Source organism: Sminthopsis crassicaudata, chromosome 4 (assembly GCF_048593235.1).
Source record: "Sminthopsis crassicaudata isolate SCR6 chromosome 4, ASM4859323v1, whole genome shotgun sequence".
Classification (NCBI taxonomy): Eukaryota; Metazoa; Chordata; class Mammalia; order Dasyuromorphia; family Dasyuridae; genus Sminthopsis; species Sminthopsis crassicaudata.
The window spans coordinates 451,500,240-451,517,852 of record NC_133620.1 but is presented as its reverse complement, the minus strand read 5'-3'; the positions used below and the strand labels follow the sequence as shown (position 1 = coordinate 451,517,852).

Genomic DNA, 17,613 nt, shown 5'->3' with positions numbered 1-17,613 from the left:
CTATATTAATAGTAACTGTTATTTTTTTTTATTTTTTATTTTTTTCTGAGGCTGGGGTTAAGTGACTTGCCCAGGGTCACAAAGCTAGGAAGTGTTAAGTGTCTGAGAGCAAATTTGAACTCCGGTCCTCCTGAATTCAGGACTGGTGCTCTATCCACTGTGCCACCTAGCTGCCCCAATGGTAACTGCTATTATGGGGGTGGGGGTGGGGAGAAAGCAATTCAGCAAATCTAACCAATATATTGACCATATCTTACATTATATACATATATACATTATATATGCAGATTCTCTGCATCTTTCCCTTTCTAATATTCTAACTTTTCTGGTGCTAAGCTTGCTCATTATAATTCAGTTTGATTTTTTCTTCTCATTTACATTGTTGTCTTTATGTAATTTGTTTTCTTGGTCCTCCTTCAGAATGAGTATTTTCACATGCCTCTTGAAATTCTTCTTTATTCATCTTATAATATTCCATTATTCTATTCCATTATATTACAACTAGAGTGTATTTAATCATTCCCCAATTGATGGCCATCTTTGTTTCCTATTTTTTGCTATCACAAAATAATTAGATAAATACTTTGGTATATTGAGATCTTTTGCTCCTTGAGTTCCTTGGTTCTCTGGGTCAAAAGATATTCAAGTTATAGTCACTTTTTAAGCATTATTCCCTTTTTTTTTAATTGTAGTAAGTTTATTTGCTTTTAATACACTTTATGAATCATGTTGGGAATGAAAAATAGAGCAAAAGGAAAAAAAACATGTGAGAGATAAAAAACAAAACAAAACAAAAAAAGAAGTGAACATAGCATGTGCTGATTTACATTCCCATTCAATCTTAGTTCTTTTTTTTTGGATGCGGATGACATTTCCTGCCCAAAGTTTTAAGCATTATTCCAAATTGTTTCTCAGAAAGGCTAAAACAATTCCAGAAGGTAATTTAGTGGTACAGTGGATAGAGCCCTGAACTTGCAATCTGTAAAGCTCATTTTCATGAGTTCAAATGTGACCTTAGGCATTTACTAGCTGTGTGACTCTGGCCAAGTCACTTAATCCTGTTTGCCTCAGTTTCCTCATTTGTAAAATGAGTTTGAGAAAAAAAGGACAAATTCTAGCAATCTTTGTCAAGAAAGTTCCAAATGGGATCATAAAGTCTGTCACCATGAACAATTTACAGCCCTACCAACAATTTATTAGTGTTCTTGTCTTCCTGTAGCTTCAACAGTGACTGTTTCTATCTTTACTTATTATTATTATTTTTTTTTTGGTTAATTTTTAGGGATTGAGGGGAAACCTAAGAGCTGTTTCAATTTGCCTTTCTCTTATTATTACTTGGAGCAATCTTGTTAGTAGCATATCATTTGTATAGTAGTATATTATTTAAATAATTGTTATCCTTTTTAAAAAATTTAAAATTTAAAAATAATCATTATCCTTTGTTAGCAGAAATATTTAGTGCAAAGATCCCCTCCCCCCTCCACTGAGTTTTCTTTCTTATCCTAACTGAATTGGTTTTGTTTGTGCCAAGTGTTTAAAATTCAGGTCTATTTTACAAATGCCTCTATCCTTTGTTAGATTAAATATTCTTGTGCTAGAAATAGTTCTGAAAGGTTCTTCCTCTCATTCATTATTGTAAATATGTATATATTTTTAAATAATAATTTGCCTTTTCACTGGCTGTCCCTTATACAGGCCTGTTCTCCCTCTTCTCCTAGGTTTCCTACCTTTATTTGGTATTCAGGTCAAATTCCACCTTAGGCCAGAAACCTTTCTTAGTCCCTCCCAATGCTAGTTCCTTCCCTCCTGTATTAATTTTCCTTTTTTGTGTGTGTATAGTTGTTTGTTTTTTTTTTTTTTAATGGAACAAGACACATTTATTTATTTATTTTAAACTTTTTTTTTTTTTTTGACAGTACATATGGATGGTTAATTTTTTATAGCATTATGCCTTGCACTCACTTCTATTCCAAATTTTCCCCTCCTTTCCTCCACCCCTTCCCCTAGATGGCAGACAGTCTCATACATGTTAAATATGTTATTGTATATCCTAGATACAATAAATGTGTGTAGAACCGAATTTTGTTGTTGTTGCACAGGAAGAATTGGATTCAGAAGGTAAAAATAACCTGGGAAGAAAAACAAAAATGCAAACAGTTCGTGTGTATAGTTGTTTACATGTTGCCTCCATCTTTAGAAACTGAGTTCCTTAGGAGCAAAAACTGATTTTTGCCTTTCTTTGCATTCCCTATATCTAACATTAGGTTTGACACATAATAAAAGCTTAACAAATGTTTGTTAACTTGGTTCTGATCACATATCCACTCATGTTAGTTATGTGGTATAAAATGTTGACCTAAACCCATTTTCCCCAAACTTTCCCAAATAATTTATGTTCTAAGAATTACTAAGCACCGTGTTATTGTTTTATGTTTCTGATTCTTATTCTTCCCCTGATTTGCATTTCTTTTTAAATCAATATTAAACAGTTTGTCTATGAATATGTAAATAATATTTTATTTTTTCCAATTACCTGTAAAGATAGTTTTCAAGATTCATTTTGAACGAGATGAGATGAGATCTTTCAAGACAGTTGTGAAAATCGAGTAAAGCTTCTTCTACTTCAGAGTTTGAGTAGGCCTGAAGGACTTTGAAGATTGAGTCAAGGGCATACTTAAATCCCCTTCCTGCTATCTTCCCATGACATCATTTTCTCCCTATTTCAGTCAAATATGGGCAACTATGTACTTATTGGTCAAGTTCAATTTCGTGGGTAGATCTCCTTTTAGAATGTAAGACCCTCAACTAATGAAGATGAGGATCAGTGGTGGGAGAGGGTGTGTGCATTAGGGATTAAAGGTGTTAACCCTACCCCAGAAGGTGCTTCCTCCCTTAGATTGTCCACTGGAGGGGTGGGACCCCCTTCTCACAAGAATGTACAATAAACTTTGCTTCTAGAAATCTCTCCAGCCTTTTTATTAAATGGTGACCCCTCACCATTTCTGAACCACACAGTTTCTTATAAGATTTTGAGTTCTAAATTTTTCACCTTGTTCCCTCTTTAAGCAATTTGATATAGAATAACAAATAATTTTGAGGATTAGGATTATTGCTTCATAATGGAATTTGACACCAGGAAGTCACTATTCTTCCTTCATTCCTTCTCTTTCCCTCCCCTCCTCTCCAATTTTCCTTAAGAACTTTAAGAAGATAGGCACATTGGTCCAGATAGGGTAGCATGCCCTTACCCACAGATGCTCTTAAAAGCACTTTCCCTTTCTCTCTTGAATCTCTGAACCCTCCCAAGATATGTTGGGGTTTATGAACTAGATTTCTTTCTTAAGGACCAGCTGTCAAACCAAAACCATTTTGATTCTAATTGGCTGCCAATAGGTTCTAGCTAGACCAAGCTCCATTTGAGCTTTATTTTGGTCCTGATCTATTCATTTGAATGTAAATAACAATCATTTCTGCTTTAGTCAGAAACCTGAAGAATCTTCCCATTTATTTATTTATTTGTTTGTTTGTTTATTTATTTAATTTTTGACTAGGTGAAAAAGCTCCTTTGCCTCAATTCCTACCTCTCCTTAATCACCGAATGGATCCAGCCTCAGTTAAACAAAGCTTAACTTAAAAAAGGCCTTAGCTTTAAAAGACCAAGGTCTCACATTTCATCCAAGGTCATCTCCAATCATTTTTTTTCTATATCTGGCTACGGGATCCAGATGGCTCTGGAGGGGAAAGTGAGGCAAGTGTGTGGGACAGTATCATCCACAAAAATAATCAGACTCTCAGAGTAAGAAAAAGCAAAAAAGGGGTTTATTACCATCTCCTGAGAAAGGCTATCTTTCATCTGTCAAGGTGTTTGTCAGCAAAAAAGTACGAAGCATAAACTGCAAAACACAAGAGTAAATAGGTCCCTGAACACAGAACCCCCTTCCCCCCAAAATCCCCAAACCCCCAAGCTGGAGAAAATCCCATTATTTGGAGGAGTCCAGGTTTATCGTCTAATGGCAGAAAACTAATCCAGAAACCAAAAAATACAAGTCAATAATAATAGACTCTTAATTTAAGTTTCCCTAGAGAACTGCTCTACAATTCTCTACTTAGATATCAGCAGATATAATTCAAAGCCATCCTCACCAAAGAAATACTTAAATGCTAATTAAGAGGTGATAGGAACTGGAAGGGGACCCCACCTGCAACTTTTATCTATAGTTCTATTTGTTGGTTATTTAAGGCTATCTTGCCATGAGAATGTTTTCCCTCAGTCAATTCCTCACATGGTGCCCTTGCCCAGCCCTCCCTCACTTCAACCCAATTCACTTGCAGGTCTTGAGATCACCTGCCTGCAGTCCCGGTCCTCTTGGAGTACAAAGGACTTTCATCCCTTTTCATAAATCTATGTACCTTTTGGCAGAGAGAAAGGCCATTGTGAACCGATCCCATGAATGAACCCCAACATTCAGTGGACCTACCCCAATCTCAACTTTTGCCCGTTACTTTCTTCAATCTCATCATTTGCATTTGGAAGGGTATCTCGTCCCTCTGAAAACTGGTACATCCTTTGACCCCAGCTACATTTGTCTTCTTCTTCTTCTTCTTCTTCTTCTTCTTCTTTTTTTTTTCCCTGAGGCTGGGGTTAAGTGACTTGCCCAGGGTCACACAGCTAGGAAGTGTTAAGTGTCTGAGACCAGATTTGAATTCGAAGAGACCCCCAAAAGTTGGGGGTTTAGACTGGTATCTCAAAAGATCCGAGTCAAGGGGCAAAGTTTATTATAATTGTATCGCCAATTAAAGTGGGCTAAGTTCCAAAAGAATTTAGCAAAGAACCAGGAGCAAGGAGATAAATTTAGAGGAAAAAGTTAGAAACATGTCACTGATATGCTAATTTTGTGGCTCATGGGTGGGTTTGAAGAGCGGTCTGGTGTGCACGTGATCATTGTCTCAGAAACTTTGTTACCACAGACTGATAGATTGTTATCTGACAGGTAACAATGTAGACTTACAGCCCTCCCAGGGCCGGGACTTTGGCTACTTTTCCCTAGAAGCTGCACCCATCACTTTCACCTAATGATACATGATTAGACCTAAAGGAATCAAAGGAACAGGAAAAAGAGCCAAACGTAATCATAAAATATTGGTGGAAGCGCTTTTTACAAAGAACCGAGAACAGAAGTTCTCTCTCAACTGAAGAATATAGCAAGGTAACAATGTGGTAAAACATTATTGCTGAACAAGAGGTGAAAAGATCAGTTTCAGAGAAATCTGGAAAATTCCCCCGGCTGCAGTTACTATAGGGATTTGTTTTGTTTGCCGTGGGTTTGTGGGGGCAGCAGGGGATGGCCAAGGATAAATTGCTGGGTCTGGAGTCAGGGAGACTTTTATTCTGGAGGAGAGACATTAATGTCTGCCTTAAGTGTCTGGGCCCTGGAAGGTGGAGCTCAGAGGAGCCAGTGAGGTCTGGAAAGAGCCGGGTGGGAGTCCGGTCCGGTCCCAGACGGACACGTCCCATGTTTTACTCCCGCCCACGCGTTTAACTCCTGAGGTTCAGTGTTCTCATCTGTAAAATGGGAGAGGGCTGGACTAGCTCATTGCTTTAGTTTATTAATCTGTGAAACCAGTGGTGGGGCGGGAGGACACCAAGGCTCCCTGCGCCTCTAAGTCTGCGATCCTGACAACTGGAGCAAGGGACGGAAGATGCAAAGAGGGGTAAACTGAGGCTCGCAGTCCGGGAGGACTTCCGGGAATCCGGGTCCCCGCAGCGTCTGCGGTGAGAGCGCAGCCAGAATAAGCGCCTGAGGCCGGGCTCAGGCAGTAACTCGGAGCTCCGGCACGACCCTGACCACGTGGCGTGTGTGCCATCGCCCCCAGCCCCCTTCCCGGGCGTCGCCAGTCTCGGCCCAGACCCGGAGCCGCTAGAGCAGGTGCACGCGGCCCGATGTCGCATTTCCTGGCTCACGCGCCCCAGGCCTCTTCTGTCCCTTGCCGCGGCCCGTAGTGAAGGGCGTCCTGCGTTTAGGAGGCGGACCCGAGTGAGTTGCTAGGGGATACGCCTTGGGATTGGTCGCGATCGAACCTTGGCTCCGCCCGGTCCGTGGGAGAGGTACGCTGAGCTCTGATTGGAAGGAGCCGGTGCAGCCCCGCCCCGCCGGCCCGTCCTCTGCGGCAAGGAAGGATGGCGGACGGAAGGATGCCCGAGCGAGCTCGCCTGGAACGGCCTCGGGTGGACCGAGGAGACCGGGAACGGCACCAGGCGCTGTCAGCGCTCACTTTGGACCCAGGTGTGGAGAAACCGGCCTCGGAGCGGGGTCCGGGCCGGCGCGGCCTCCGGAGGGAGGGAGAAACTGAGGCCCCAGAAGGGGGAGGGGAGAGCCTCGGCCCCTCCCCCTCCCACCGGGTGGTGCTGGCTGGGGGGTGTGTGTCATCTCCCTTGGGTGTGGGGGAGCACGCGCATTATGTGTGCCCGTGTGTGCCGGGCACCCGGGGTGTGTATGGGCGTTCACTTGGGTGTCTGTGGGCGCGTGCCCCTGGTTAATGCGCATGTGTGCGGGCACCCCTGGCTACACGTATGTGTGAGCAGGTGTGCATTTGCGTGGGGGTTGCGTGTTTGTGAGAACAAGCGTGCCCATATATACGCGCTTATGTACACGCAGGTGTGTATATGCATATGTATTGTGTGTGTCGGCCTGTGGGAACAAATAGTGCACATGTATGTTCGTGTGTATTTGTGTGGGGGTTGTGTATGTTGGTGTGCAGGCGCTAAAAGAGCACACACGCATGCGCACACTTGTACATGCATACGTGCACACAGGTGTGTTTGTGTGTGATTGTGTACATTGGTGTGTGGGAACTAAACATGTACATGTATGTGTGAGACCCAGACAAGTGCACAGAACGTTAAGTAGGGTTGCTAGAGAAACCAGTGATACTGAAAGGGGGGGAAGCCCCTGGCTTGAGAGCCCCAGAGCAGACGCCCCCCCCCTTATAAGGCATGTCCCAGGCACGTGTGTGGATCACAGAAGCTCCCCATGGTGTGTGGGAGACCCCTGCCAAGCAGGAGGTTTTTAAATGCACAAAATAGGGTTGCCATGGAAACCAGATATCTTGAAATACAGTTACCAGAATAGTGAGAAGAAAAAAAAATTAAGACCCGGTGTGAGCACTTCGAGGCTGGGGGTTCCCCTCTGTGTGGGGGTGGGGGATTGAGAAGGGGGTGCAGTGTGTGAGGGAGGCTTAGAGGGACCCCCATGGAACGGAGGGGGACAATGTGGCTGCTCCAGCCCCTGGGGAGCAGCCTGAGTGGGGAGAGTGTGGGGAGGGTCCCCTTCCTTTCCCCCACCGAGGGTGCTCTGGCTGACTCTCCCTCCTGGTCTCTCCCCCTCCCCCAGAGAAGATCCGGGGCAAGCACGCCGCCCTCTGCTTTGCCACCATGGCCGTCATGCTGGGGCTGCCCCTGTGGTGGAAGACGACAGAGACCTACCGGGCGGCGCTGCCTTACTCCCAGATCGGCCACCTGGACGCCATGCTGGTGAGGGCGGGGGGCAGCAGAGCTCGGGCTGGTGCCCCCCGACGGGCTCCTAATCCCCTCCCTCCTTCCAGCTCCGGCTCAGAGTTCCGGTCTCCGTGGTGTTCATCCAGGGCTCTCTGCCCATAGTGGACCAGCAGAAACTGCCCTTCACAGTTGTCAATGAGCGAGATGTCCCACTGAAATGTGAGTCCCCTTCACCCTCCCCTCCCGGGGTCTCTGATCCCCTCTAACTCCCGGTAAGGGTGCGGAGATGCCCTGGCAGACTGGGGTCCCGCACAGGGGCCTGGGCCTGCAAAGCTGATTAGGTGAGCTCGTTACTACCATGGGAAAGTTAAGAGGTGCTTTTAAAAGCTCCACAATATGATTCATGGTTTCATTTCTAACTCGTCTCCTCCCTTTTTGTGTATTTTTTTGGATGTCATATTTGTAGTTTAAAAAATAAGTCACCAAAGGCCTAGAGACAGATTTTCCTCAACATCCCGGGGCGGGGGTGGTGGTGGTGGAGGAGGCTTTTCCTGAGAAGTCGGGCAGGAGCTGACGTTTCCATCCTGGGGAAGCCTGTGAAGCGGCTGCTACAAGTCCTGTTATTCCTATTTTACATTTAAGGAAGCTGAGGCTCAGGGAGGAAGGGACTTGTCCAGGGTCACACAGTTGTAAGTACGGGGCTGGGGTCCCAGCTCCTCTCTTTCTCCTGACTCCACGTCCAGCCCTCTGCTCTTTCTCTGCCTCATTCAGCACAGTAGTTCTTGAAGATCTCTTTGATTCTCTTCCTATGGTTCTGACTGTCCCTCCTCTGCTCACACATCTTCACTGGCTCCCTAGTACCTCTAGGCACCTTATCTAGTAACGAGGTCCTTGCCCTGGCCCGTAAAGCAGCCTGGCTCCCCTGTGTCCCAGGCTTATTTCACGGTGCTCCTCTGTCTCCGTTCTCACATTTCAGTCACGCTGGCTGCTTCATCTGGCCTGTCCCCAGGCCTGCTCCGTCCTGCCTCCTTGGCTCCCCTTCCCGGGGCCTCTTTCCTTCTGGGCTCCACTCAGCCTCTACCTCCTGCAGAATTAACATTTATCCTGTGCCCTGCCAGGCACAAAGCCCCTTCCTAACTGCTGGCACCTCCCCTGAACAGGATCTGGGAGATCTCCTTCCCCTGTGTGCTGTCTCCGCCCCTGGGGGGTTCACTCTTGCCTCAGTAGGCCCAGATCCAGCGAAGTGCTTGGCATACAGCAGGCATTTACTGAATGCTTGTGGCTTCCCGGTATCCAGAGGGATGCTTCGTGTCTAGAAGCTCTTTGATCAGTGATTGTTAACTTGAATTGGAGCCACAGCTGAGGCTCCTGGGAGGCCTCGGGCCAGAGCTGCTGCTGAGACCCCAGCCCCAAAGGCAGAGTTTCCAGCAGCAGCCAGGGTCCGCTGCTACTTTGCCTGCTTGCAGTTCAGAGATGTCTCGGGGAGAGGGAACGGGGTGCTGAGTTTGAGGATCTTGGCCAAGTATTTTGACAACAGGACTGGTCTGGATATTCAAGTGGATTGTATTTTCTTTGTATTTTCTTTCCATAATGAGTCATGGTCATGACGACAGCTGACGTTGGCCTGGCACGTTAAGGTTTCATACCATTCGTCCCTCTGGATATTCACAGAGATGGAGGCAGAGAAGTCCCCATCCTCCTGTCATTTCCCTCAGAGAAAGAATAGCGTACAGATGTCTCCAGATGGATGCTTACTTACTAGATGGCTGAGAGCTAGACTATCCAGGCCAGTTAGAAACGGGCACTGAGGCCCCAAGAGGAAGCGGCTGGCCTGAGGCCCTCGGCTTCTGCAGCCACTTTCCCATCTCTCGGCCGAAAGAGTCCAATACATATGCTTGGCCGTGGAACGTGCCCAAGTCATGCACTTGCGGGTCTTTTTTCTTGAAAGCGAGACTGAAAGTTTGGTGAGGACTTCTTATGTTTTGTTTCCCAGGTTCCTCCCTGTTCCCTCCTGTTCTGCACAGGGTAGGGGTTTAATAAATGCTGAATCCAGTTGGATTTCCCAGCACTTGCCCCTTTCTTAGTCCGTCAGGCTTGGCCTGGTGTGGGACACTCATCAGGAAGCCATGGAGGGAGGGAGCCTGAGCGCAGGATGATGTCGGCCGTGGGAATCGGCCCCAGACTCTGAATTTACCCCTCTCAGTATGGGAGCAGGGGATGGCCCTAGGTTGGCTGCTGGGCCCAGTTCATGGCAAGGCCGGACATGTCACAGGGAGTGACCTCCGGCTTCCTCACCCCCTTTCCTCTCTGGGAAGGCGTTGGACCTCCTTAGCCCTTCCTTAGTGGGTAGCCCTCTGCCTTATCAGTGTCTCCCAGGAGGGTGAGGGGAACACTGGACTGGACTGGTTTGGGTGCAGACCTTAGAGGTGGGGAGGTCTTTCCTAAAGCCTGTGTCCCCCCAGGCCCACCGAGGCCTGGCCCTCCTCTGAGTGGGCTTGAGGAGCAGGCTCAGGGAGCACAGGAGGACATGGGTTCTGAGCTGCCAAACCATCCTCCTGAGGCCGGTCCTCCCTGAGTTAATGGTGGGGGGCATTCCAAGTCAGAGGGATGGGCAGAGCAGGGAAGTGCAGGCAAACGGGCCTGTTTCTGAACCTGTCCTAAGGGTCAGCCCTCAGCCCCAGCTTCCTTTCCCCTCAGGCAAAATGAAGCTAAAGTGCCGCTTCCAGCAGGCCTACCGCATGGCAGGCTCCCATGAGGAGAGGGCCTTCAAGAAGGACACCATTGAAGGTTCGGGGGTGCCTGTGGAGGTCTGGGCCCGGTTTCCCTTTGCTTTTCTGGGGAACACCTCGGCTGGTGGAGGGTATCCGTGCCTTTTGTAGGGAGGGGGTGGGGCAGCGGGGCTCTGCCCCATTGGCTGCTCTTTTCCTCAGAAACTGAAGCTGCGCTCCCTTTGCCAAAGGAGGATACATTGGGTTCACTCAACATATTTGTGATCCCCGAGAAATCCTCGCTGCTCCCCAAGGTAAAGAGCCCTGGAAGCGTCGCCATCTGCTCCTGGCAGGTTTCTCAGGGATTACTTCCATGTACCGTCATCTCATGCAGGGGGAGGGGAGGTGATTTCCTCTTCCTGAGGTGCCCCCCCACCCGCCGCCTCTCCTCCCCCAGGACAAGATGAGCTACATTGGACCCAAGAGGACCGCCTTCGTTCGGGGGTCCCAGGTCCGGCAGGCTTTGACGGTGGTTGGACAGAGGATACTGCAGGTGGCTCAGTCCATGTCACTGACTGATGAGGTCCTGGCTGCTGCCCTGGGCGACCGCCTCCCTGAGGACAAAGTGAGCTTGGACAAGAGGCGGCCCCTCAAATCTAGCCTGGGTAGGTGAGCAAGCATGAGCACCTGGGGTGCTCCCAGGCTGCCTGGGAATGAGGCAGGGCAGACCTGACTAAGGGCCTGGGCTTCCGTGACCTCCTCTCCTCCTCCTCTGCAGGCTACGAGATCACCTTCAGCTTACTGAACCCTGACCCCAAGTCCCATGAAGTCCACTGGGACATAGAGGGGGCAGTGGAGAACTACGTGCAGCCCTTCCTGTCCCTGCTCAGCGTGGTGGGCAACTTCTCCATGGACTCTCAGGTGAGGGGCACGAGGGGTGCCGGAGAAGGGGCTGCCCGGCCCAGGCAGCCTTCAGAGGACCTCGGTCACCAGCTGGTCCCTCTCCCTCCCCCAGATCCTGTACTACGCCATGCTCGGGGTGACTCCTCGCTTTGACGCGGCTTCTTCCAGCTATACCTTGGCGGCTCATAGCCTCCCCCACGTCATCAACCCTGTGGAGGCTCGCTTGGGTGAGCCCCTGGAGGGACCCCGGGGGGGGGGGGCACCAATGGCACCTTCCACACCTGACAGAGGTTTGGGTGAGTGATCGTGGTGGAAAATTGGCCAGAGGGGAAGCTGGGGGCAGGAGCCACAAAGCAGCTTGGCCAGAATCCTCCTGTTTGACCCTGGCTTGCCACAGGGATTCTGCTGGCCATTTCCCTCAATAGGAAAGTCTCTGAGAACTTCGGTTTCTCACTCTCCAGGCATATGGGGAAGGGGGTCATGGGAAAGAAATGAACCTTAATTAGGGAAAGTGGGGATTTCAAAGACTGGGGCCACACAATTGTTGATGCTTAAGAGGTGCTGGGTCTGGGCTGCCCCTTTGTTCTGATTGGCTAAGGGCCCCCCTCAGCTCCGGGAGTTAGAAGCCCAGCCCGGCACGGGCCAGGGGAGCTTTGACGCCACCCCCAGAGAGTTTGTGGGAGGGGAGGGAGGCCAGCAGCTGCACGTCGGGGCCTGAGTGGGGGCCGGCGCGCTGGAGGCTTTAGGGCAGCCTGGGAGCTAGTCTTCCATGTCCCCCTCCTCCAGGATCGAGGGCTGCCTCCCTCTACCCAGTCATCAACTTCCTCCTGTATGTGCCCGAGCGGGCCCACTCCCCACTGTATATCCAGGACAAGGACGGTACCCGGGTGGCCACCAACGCCTTCCACAGCCCGCGCTGGGGCGGCATCATGGTAATGGGACTGCCCTCACCTGCCCTCCACCTGGCTCACCTGGAGCTTCCTGCCATGGCTCCTCGAGCCTTGACTTTTGTCCTGGGCTGACCTTGAGAGCTTCTGGGGGTGTGGGGACTCCCTGTGGGTGGTCTGTGACTCCTGCCAGTCTGGAGTGTCTCTGGTTGATGCCATCTCTGCCACTTCCTGCCTCTTCCCTGATAGCAGGGTCCTCGGAGGACATCTGGGGGCCGCGCCCAGGGCATTTTGCACCTGCCGTCGCTGCCTGCCCACCCTCTCCTCCCCACCGGGCCCCCCAGCCAAGGGTCTTCTGAGACTGAGATGGGTCCTGGTTTCTGTCCTCACCTGTGGTGACAGACTTCTCTCTCCAGGTGTACAATGTCGACCCCAGTGCCTACAACACCACAAAGTACCCCGTGAAGGTGGATGTGGACATGGTCCCCGTGATGGAGGTGTTTCTGTCCCAGATGCGGTGAGGGCCCCTAGGGGGTAGAAGAGGTGGGGGGCGTGGTTCTGGGGCCTCCACTTGTTCCCCTGGGGGAGTGTCCTTCCCCGGGTCCCAGAGAGAAGAAGGTGCAGGAAAACTGGAGTCAGAATGCGATTTCTGGGCCCTGGCCCAGGTTTCAGCAGAATGGGGCCTGAACGGGGGGGGGTGTCTTCCTTTCCTTGGGGGAGCAGCAGCAGCCCCCGAGAACGGGCCGGCTTCAGGGGCTGCCGGCCCTCAGATGTGTCTGGGTGCAGCCACCAAGGGCAGCACTGGCGGACTCAGAGCGGGGGCATTTCCTCCAGCTCAGTCACCATCCAAGTTCTCAGACACCGCCTCTCCTAGAACACCGGCCTCCCTTTCAGCTTCGGGAGGCTCAGCCCAGGTGTTGGGTCTGGAGGACGTTGGCCCAGCACGCATTCTTGGGCTGACCCTACAGGGAGTGGGAAGTCGGGGGAGGCCTCAAACACGAGGCCTATCTCCCCTTCCCAGGACGCCCCTTTGTGGGCTAGGGCCCAGCTTTTGGCCAGTGTGGCCTGCCCACCACCCGGCCCTACCTGTGCCTCTCCTCCCTGTGCCTCAGGTTGCTCTTTGGGATCCCCCACCCCCAGATGCCGGCAAACTTCCTTCTGGGAGACCCTCCCCGTGAAGGGCTGCGTTCCTGGGAGGTGGACCGGCTGGTGTGGGCCCGCACCGTGGAGAATGTGGCCACGGTCGTCACCACGCTGACCTCCCTGGCCGAGCTGCTGGACAAGATCGGCAATATTGTCATCAAGGACGACGTGGCCTCAGAGGTGTGTGCTGGGGATGCGCTCTCTCCCCGCCTGGGCCCGCATGGGGCCTGTCCTTCAGGGCCTTGCAGCCTCCATGGCCAGACCCAAGAGCAAGGGTGGAGGATTCTCAGAGGCCCTGAGGAGGAGGGAGCTTGGGCCAGGCCGGGGATGGCAGGGCTGGTACTGGCCGGGTCACCTGGGGGCAGGTCATTGAGCAGGGGAGGATCCTAGATCTAGAGGAGGACCTGACCTGAGGCTGTTGTGGCCAGCTCCCACATATGGCAGAGGGGAGACTGAGCCCTGGGCCGGGGCCTGTGACCTGCCCGAGATTGTGCTGGGGGTAAATGTTGGAGGCAGGACTTAACCCCAAGTCTTCTAACCCAGAGCTAGTGCTCTCTGCTGGACATCCCAGTCAGTTGTGCATGCTAGCCCTGCTCCACAATCCCCATCCTAATGAACCTCCTGGTGACAAACAAAGCCCCGGCATGGACTGCACGCCCTCGGCACCGGGCCGGGCCCCTCCCCTTCCCTCTCCAGCAGCTGGTATCAGCCTCCCCTTTTTTTCGGAATTCTTCATGCTCCCAGCCCACTGGCAGAGGGGGGAACGGGTGAGACACAGCCCATTGAGCAGTGCTGGGACCTGGGCGGGGACTGAGCTAGTCAGCCTCAGTCTCCTTATCTGTAAAGTGGCAGTGAGTCGGGTAGAGTATTGGGAGGATCAGAGGAGATGAACCCTGGGGCATCTGCTGTCCCTCCTCCCTTCCTCCTTCCTCACAAGGCCGTGACCTTCCGCTGCCTTCCACAGTTGTGGGCATCTAGCTTGTTTCCAGGTTTCCAGGCCACAAAGGCCTCTGGCTGATGGGGCTCTCATCTGCTGACTCCTTGGGGCCAGGCCAGGGAGTGGGGGCACTAGAGTCCAAGACTTGGAATGCTTGTGGCGTGTTTTCTCGTGACATTCTAAAGTGGGGGAACCCTTATGGCAGCAACTCAGTGCCAGGGATGGAGAGGGTGGAGGCGGCGCACATGAGCCTGAAGGAGCAGGGCAGCCGGATTGGAGAGGATGGGGGGAGGGGGAGAAACAGAGGCAGGGTTTCCAGGGCCAAGCCCAGGGCAGGGGGCAGCACCCTGGACAGAGGAAGCTCTCTGGAGACCCCTTCGCGAGTCGAGTAGGGCTGGATGTGTAATTTGGGAGTTGGGAGTAGTGCTGATGATGGAGCCCCTGCAAGCTGCGGGGTCACCAGGGACCCTTGAATGAGCCAAGAAAAGACCCTTAAGGCTGAAGAGCTGACAGAGGCTCCTGAGGAGGAGGAGGAGGAGGAGGCGGCAAGAAAGGCAGGAGGAGGCATCTGGAGGACAGGGATGGCGGCCAAAAGGGGCCAAGGGCAGGCGGGGGGGACCCGAGAAGGCCATTCTAGTCAGTGGTCAAGGTTGGGGAGAAGAGATCAGGTCGAGTAGAGGGGCAGACGGAAGGGGTAAGGGCAGCCCGCTCTTGGTGCAATGGGTGACCTTGTTGGGCAGGAAGCGGGGGGTGCCCTCTCCCAATGAGGGGCCAGCCCTGGGCAGGGAAGGCAGGGGATGTGGGTGTGGCCATAGGGCAGCCAGGCTCCGGGGCCCAGGAGGGTCCCAGCTGAACTGGCATCTCTAGGAGTGTGTCACAGAGGGAAGAGGGGAGGAGTTTGGAGGACAGGGTTGAGCAAGGGATTGAAGATCAAAATCAAGATGGAGAAATGGAGGAGGGCTGCAGAGGGAGGTGCAGAGGTGGGGATCAGGGATTGAGATTTCTTTTTTCTTTCCTGAGACTGGGGTTAAGTGACTTGCCCAGGGTCACACAGCTAGGAAGTTGTGTCTGAGACCAGATTTGAACTCGGGTCCTCCTGAATTCAGGGCTAGTGCTCTCTATCAACTGTGCCACCTAGCTGCCCCCCCCCCCCGGGATTGGGATTTCAGTTGGCTCCATTAAGGGCTGGGGTGCCACATAAAGTGTGGGCCCCCACTAAGGAGCAGAATGGAGATGGCTCCGTCTGGAGGGGCCCAGAGGGTTCCTCAGGCCTCTAGCACTCAGCCACGGGATCTCTTAAAGCTTTGTCCTGGACTCTCCCATCTCTGGAGGGTCCTGGATCCCTGAGGAACGTCCCCATGTAGGTCTCCAGTGCATGAGCAGGCTTGGGGTGGGGATGTGGCCTAGCCAGGGCTGGATCTCCCAAGAGGGGGTGCAGTTGGAGATGGGCCCGGCAATAAGCTTTAGGAAGATCGAGACCCCAAAGGAGGATGATGGTGGGGGAGGCAGGGGGGCTCTGAGTGAGAGAGGGGGCAGTGGTCCTCTCAGTGCCCATGCCAGAGGGTGTCTTATTGTGACAGTAGATGGGCTTGGCTTTTCCTAGTGGCAGGAGGGAGAGAGCACATGGGCTGAGGTGAGAGGAAAGTGGTAGCATGGCCTCTGACTTGGGGTTGTTAGCTCAGGAATTTTGTCAGCTCGAGGATGGGCAAAGAGCGACTGAATTGGAGGCTCTGCCCCCTGGTCCTCGGGTGACTGCCCGGCCTTTGCACGTTGCTGTGGAGGGTGTTGGTAGCTCTCTGTTGGGTCCTGGTGATCCCTGGAGCTGCTCGCCCTTTTGCTCTTCCCCTCCATGACTGAGGCGAGAGGGTCAGGTTGTCCTAAGTGACTCAGGCTGGGTTGTGTGGGCACCAGAGCCCCTTCTCTCCCTGTCCCCAGGCCTCCTTCGGCCCCCCAGCTGACTGGTGTCCTTCTGCCCAGGTATACCGAGCCGTGGATGCCATCCAGGAGGCAGTGGTGGAGCTGTCTGCTGGGAACCTGGAGTCTGCTTTCCGTGCCAGCCGGGAGGCGGTGACATCCTCAGAGAAGGCCTTCTTTGACCCTTCCCTTCTTCACCTCCTCTATTTTCCTGATGATCAGAAGTTTGCCATCTATATTCCCCTCTTCCTGCCCATGGCAGTGCCCATTTTTCTCTCCATGATCAAGATTATTGTGGAGAACCAAAAAGCCAGGAAGGATATTGAAAAGGTGGACTGAATGTGCCAGGCAGGGAGAATGGGGGCAAAGGGTTCCCCCTTTGTGGGAGTGGCAGTTTGCAGAGCAGATTAATTACTGCTCCCAGGAGTAGCCGGGTCCCACTAAGGAGGGCTCTTGTCCTCCTGTCCTTTGTCCCTTCACCCTTCACTTTTGGATAGAGGCCAGGCCTTCGGGTGGGGGGGTGGGGGGTGGGCAAAGGGCAAAGGGCAAAGGCAAGGCCCTCCAAGAAGTCCTCTGCCCTGGGGTCGCTCTCATTTAGTTCCCTCAGAAGGGACAGGCCAGTTGGTGGGTTGGGAGGGTAAGAAAGGGAGAAAACCGAAAAGGAAATAAAAGTCTTAGGGTCATCTGATCCACCATGATTTGCCTGCTTTATTCACTCTGGCTTAAATTGATCTTTAAGCTTAGACTTCTGGGATACAAAATGGTGGCACGCCGCCGTTGGGGAGTTTCTTAATGTTCCCCGGGCCAACTTGGGCAGAGAAATAAGCCACAGAACGGGAGACCTTTTGGCCCTGCCTCCTGGGAAGGGTGCAGGCAGGAAAGGACCAACATGTGCTCTGGTGCCTGGAGTCACAGCTGAGCCCTCCTGGATGGCTGACAGCAGTGGTGGGGAGGCGCTGGCTTTCCTCTGGGGAGGGGGAAGCCCCGGACCTCCCTCGGAGGAGAGTTTGCAGCAGCTTGGCCACCTTTTTCAGTTGCCACCCATTTGCCCACTGCTGTCCAGCATGGCTGCAGGGTCTGAGCCTCCACAGGCGGGAAACTGGCCTCCACAGCTCTGGCCTTCGCAGCTTCCCTTTCTTTGCTCCCAGAGCTGGCAGTGTCTAAGGGAAATGCCAGCGGGCCTTTGGGTGCCGTGTTCCCTCCTCCTTCCCTTTCACTTGGTTGACCTGGCCCCCCCCCCCCCATCCCCGCCCTCCCAGGCCCTTTCTTGAGTGGGGCTCGGGCAGCCGGGGTTCTGGGAACTGGAACTCGGCTTCCTGGAGCCGTCGGGCCGTTCAGATGAAGGCACCCTCGGGCCCTAGGCCCGTTGGCACAGGATTTCCCGACTCTCTTTGTTCCCCGCTCCCGAGGGACCCTGCCCAGGATGGCCCGGCCTCCTCCCCCGCACGCCCGGGCCCCCCTGCCTGCTCCGAGCCTTATTTTGAGCCATCTGCTCTCCCAAACGGAGCGGCCTTTTCCCCTCCCCCAGAGGCCGGCACTGGGGAGAGGGTGTTCCCTGCGCGTCCGGGGTGAAGCGGGGGAGGGGGATTCGGGGAGAGGTCTGGGGTGGGGAGAGGTACGAGCGCG

The 17,613-nt window shown here is 52.5% G+C and overlaps 1 protein-coding gene across 1 annotated transcript; it reads left to right on the top strand.

The window, feature by feature from the left end:
* Positions 1-6,035: 6,035 nt before the first annotated feature.
* Positions 6,036-16,675, top strand: PIGS (phosphatidylinositol glycan anchor biosynthesis class S). The gene is made up of 12 exons (XM_074263697.1): positions 6,036-6,284; positions 7,392-7,531; positions 7,603-7,714; positions 10,193-10,282; positions 10,426-10,517; positions 10,661-10,868; positions 10,982-11,124; positions 11,219-11,333; positions 11,893-12,038; positions 12,410-12,510; positions 13,106-13,316; positions 16,051-16,675. The coding sequence occupies exons 1-12, from the start codon at positions 6,179-6,181 to the stop codon at positions 16,324-16,326; spliced, it is 1,740 nt and encodes a 579-aa protein (XP_074119798.1). The 5' UTR covers positions 6,036-6,178; the 3' UTR covers positions 16,327-16,675.
* The last annotated feature ends 938 nt before the right edge of the window (positions 16,676-17,613 follow it).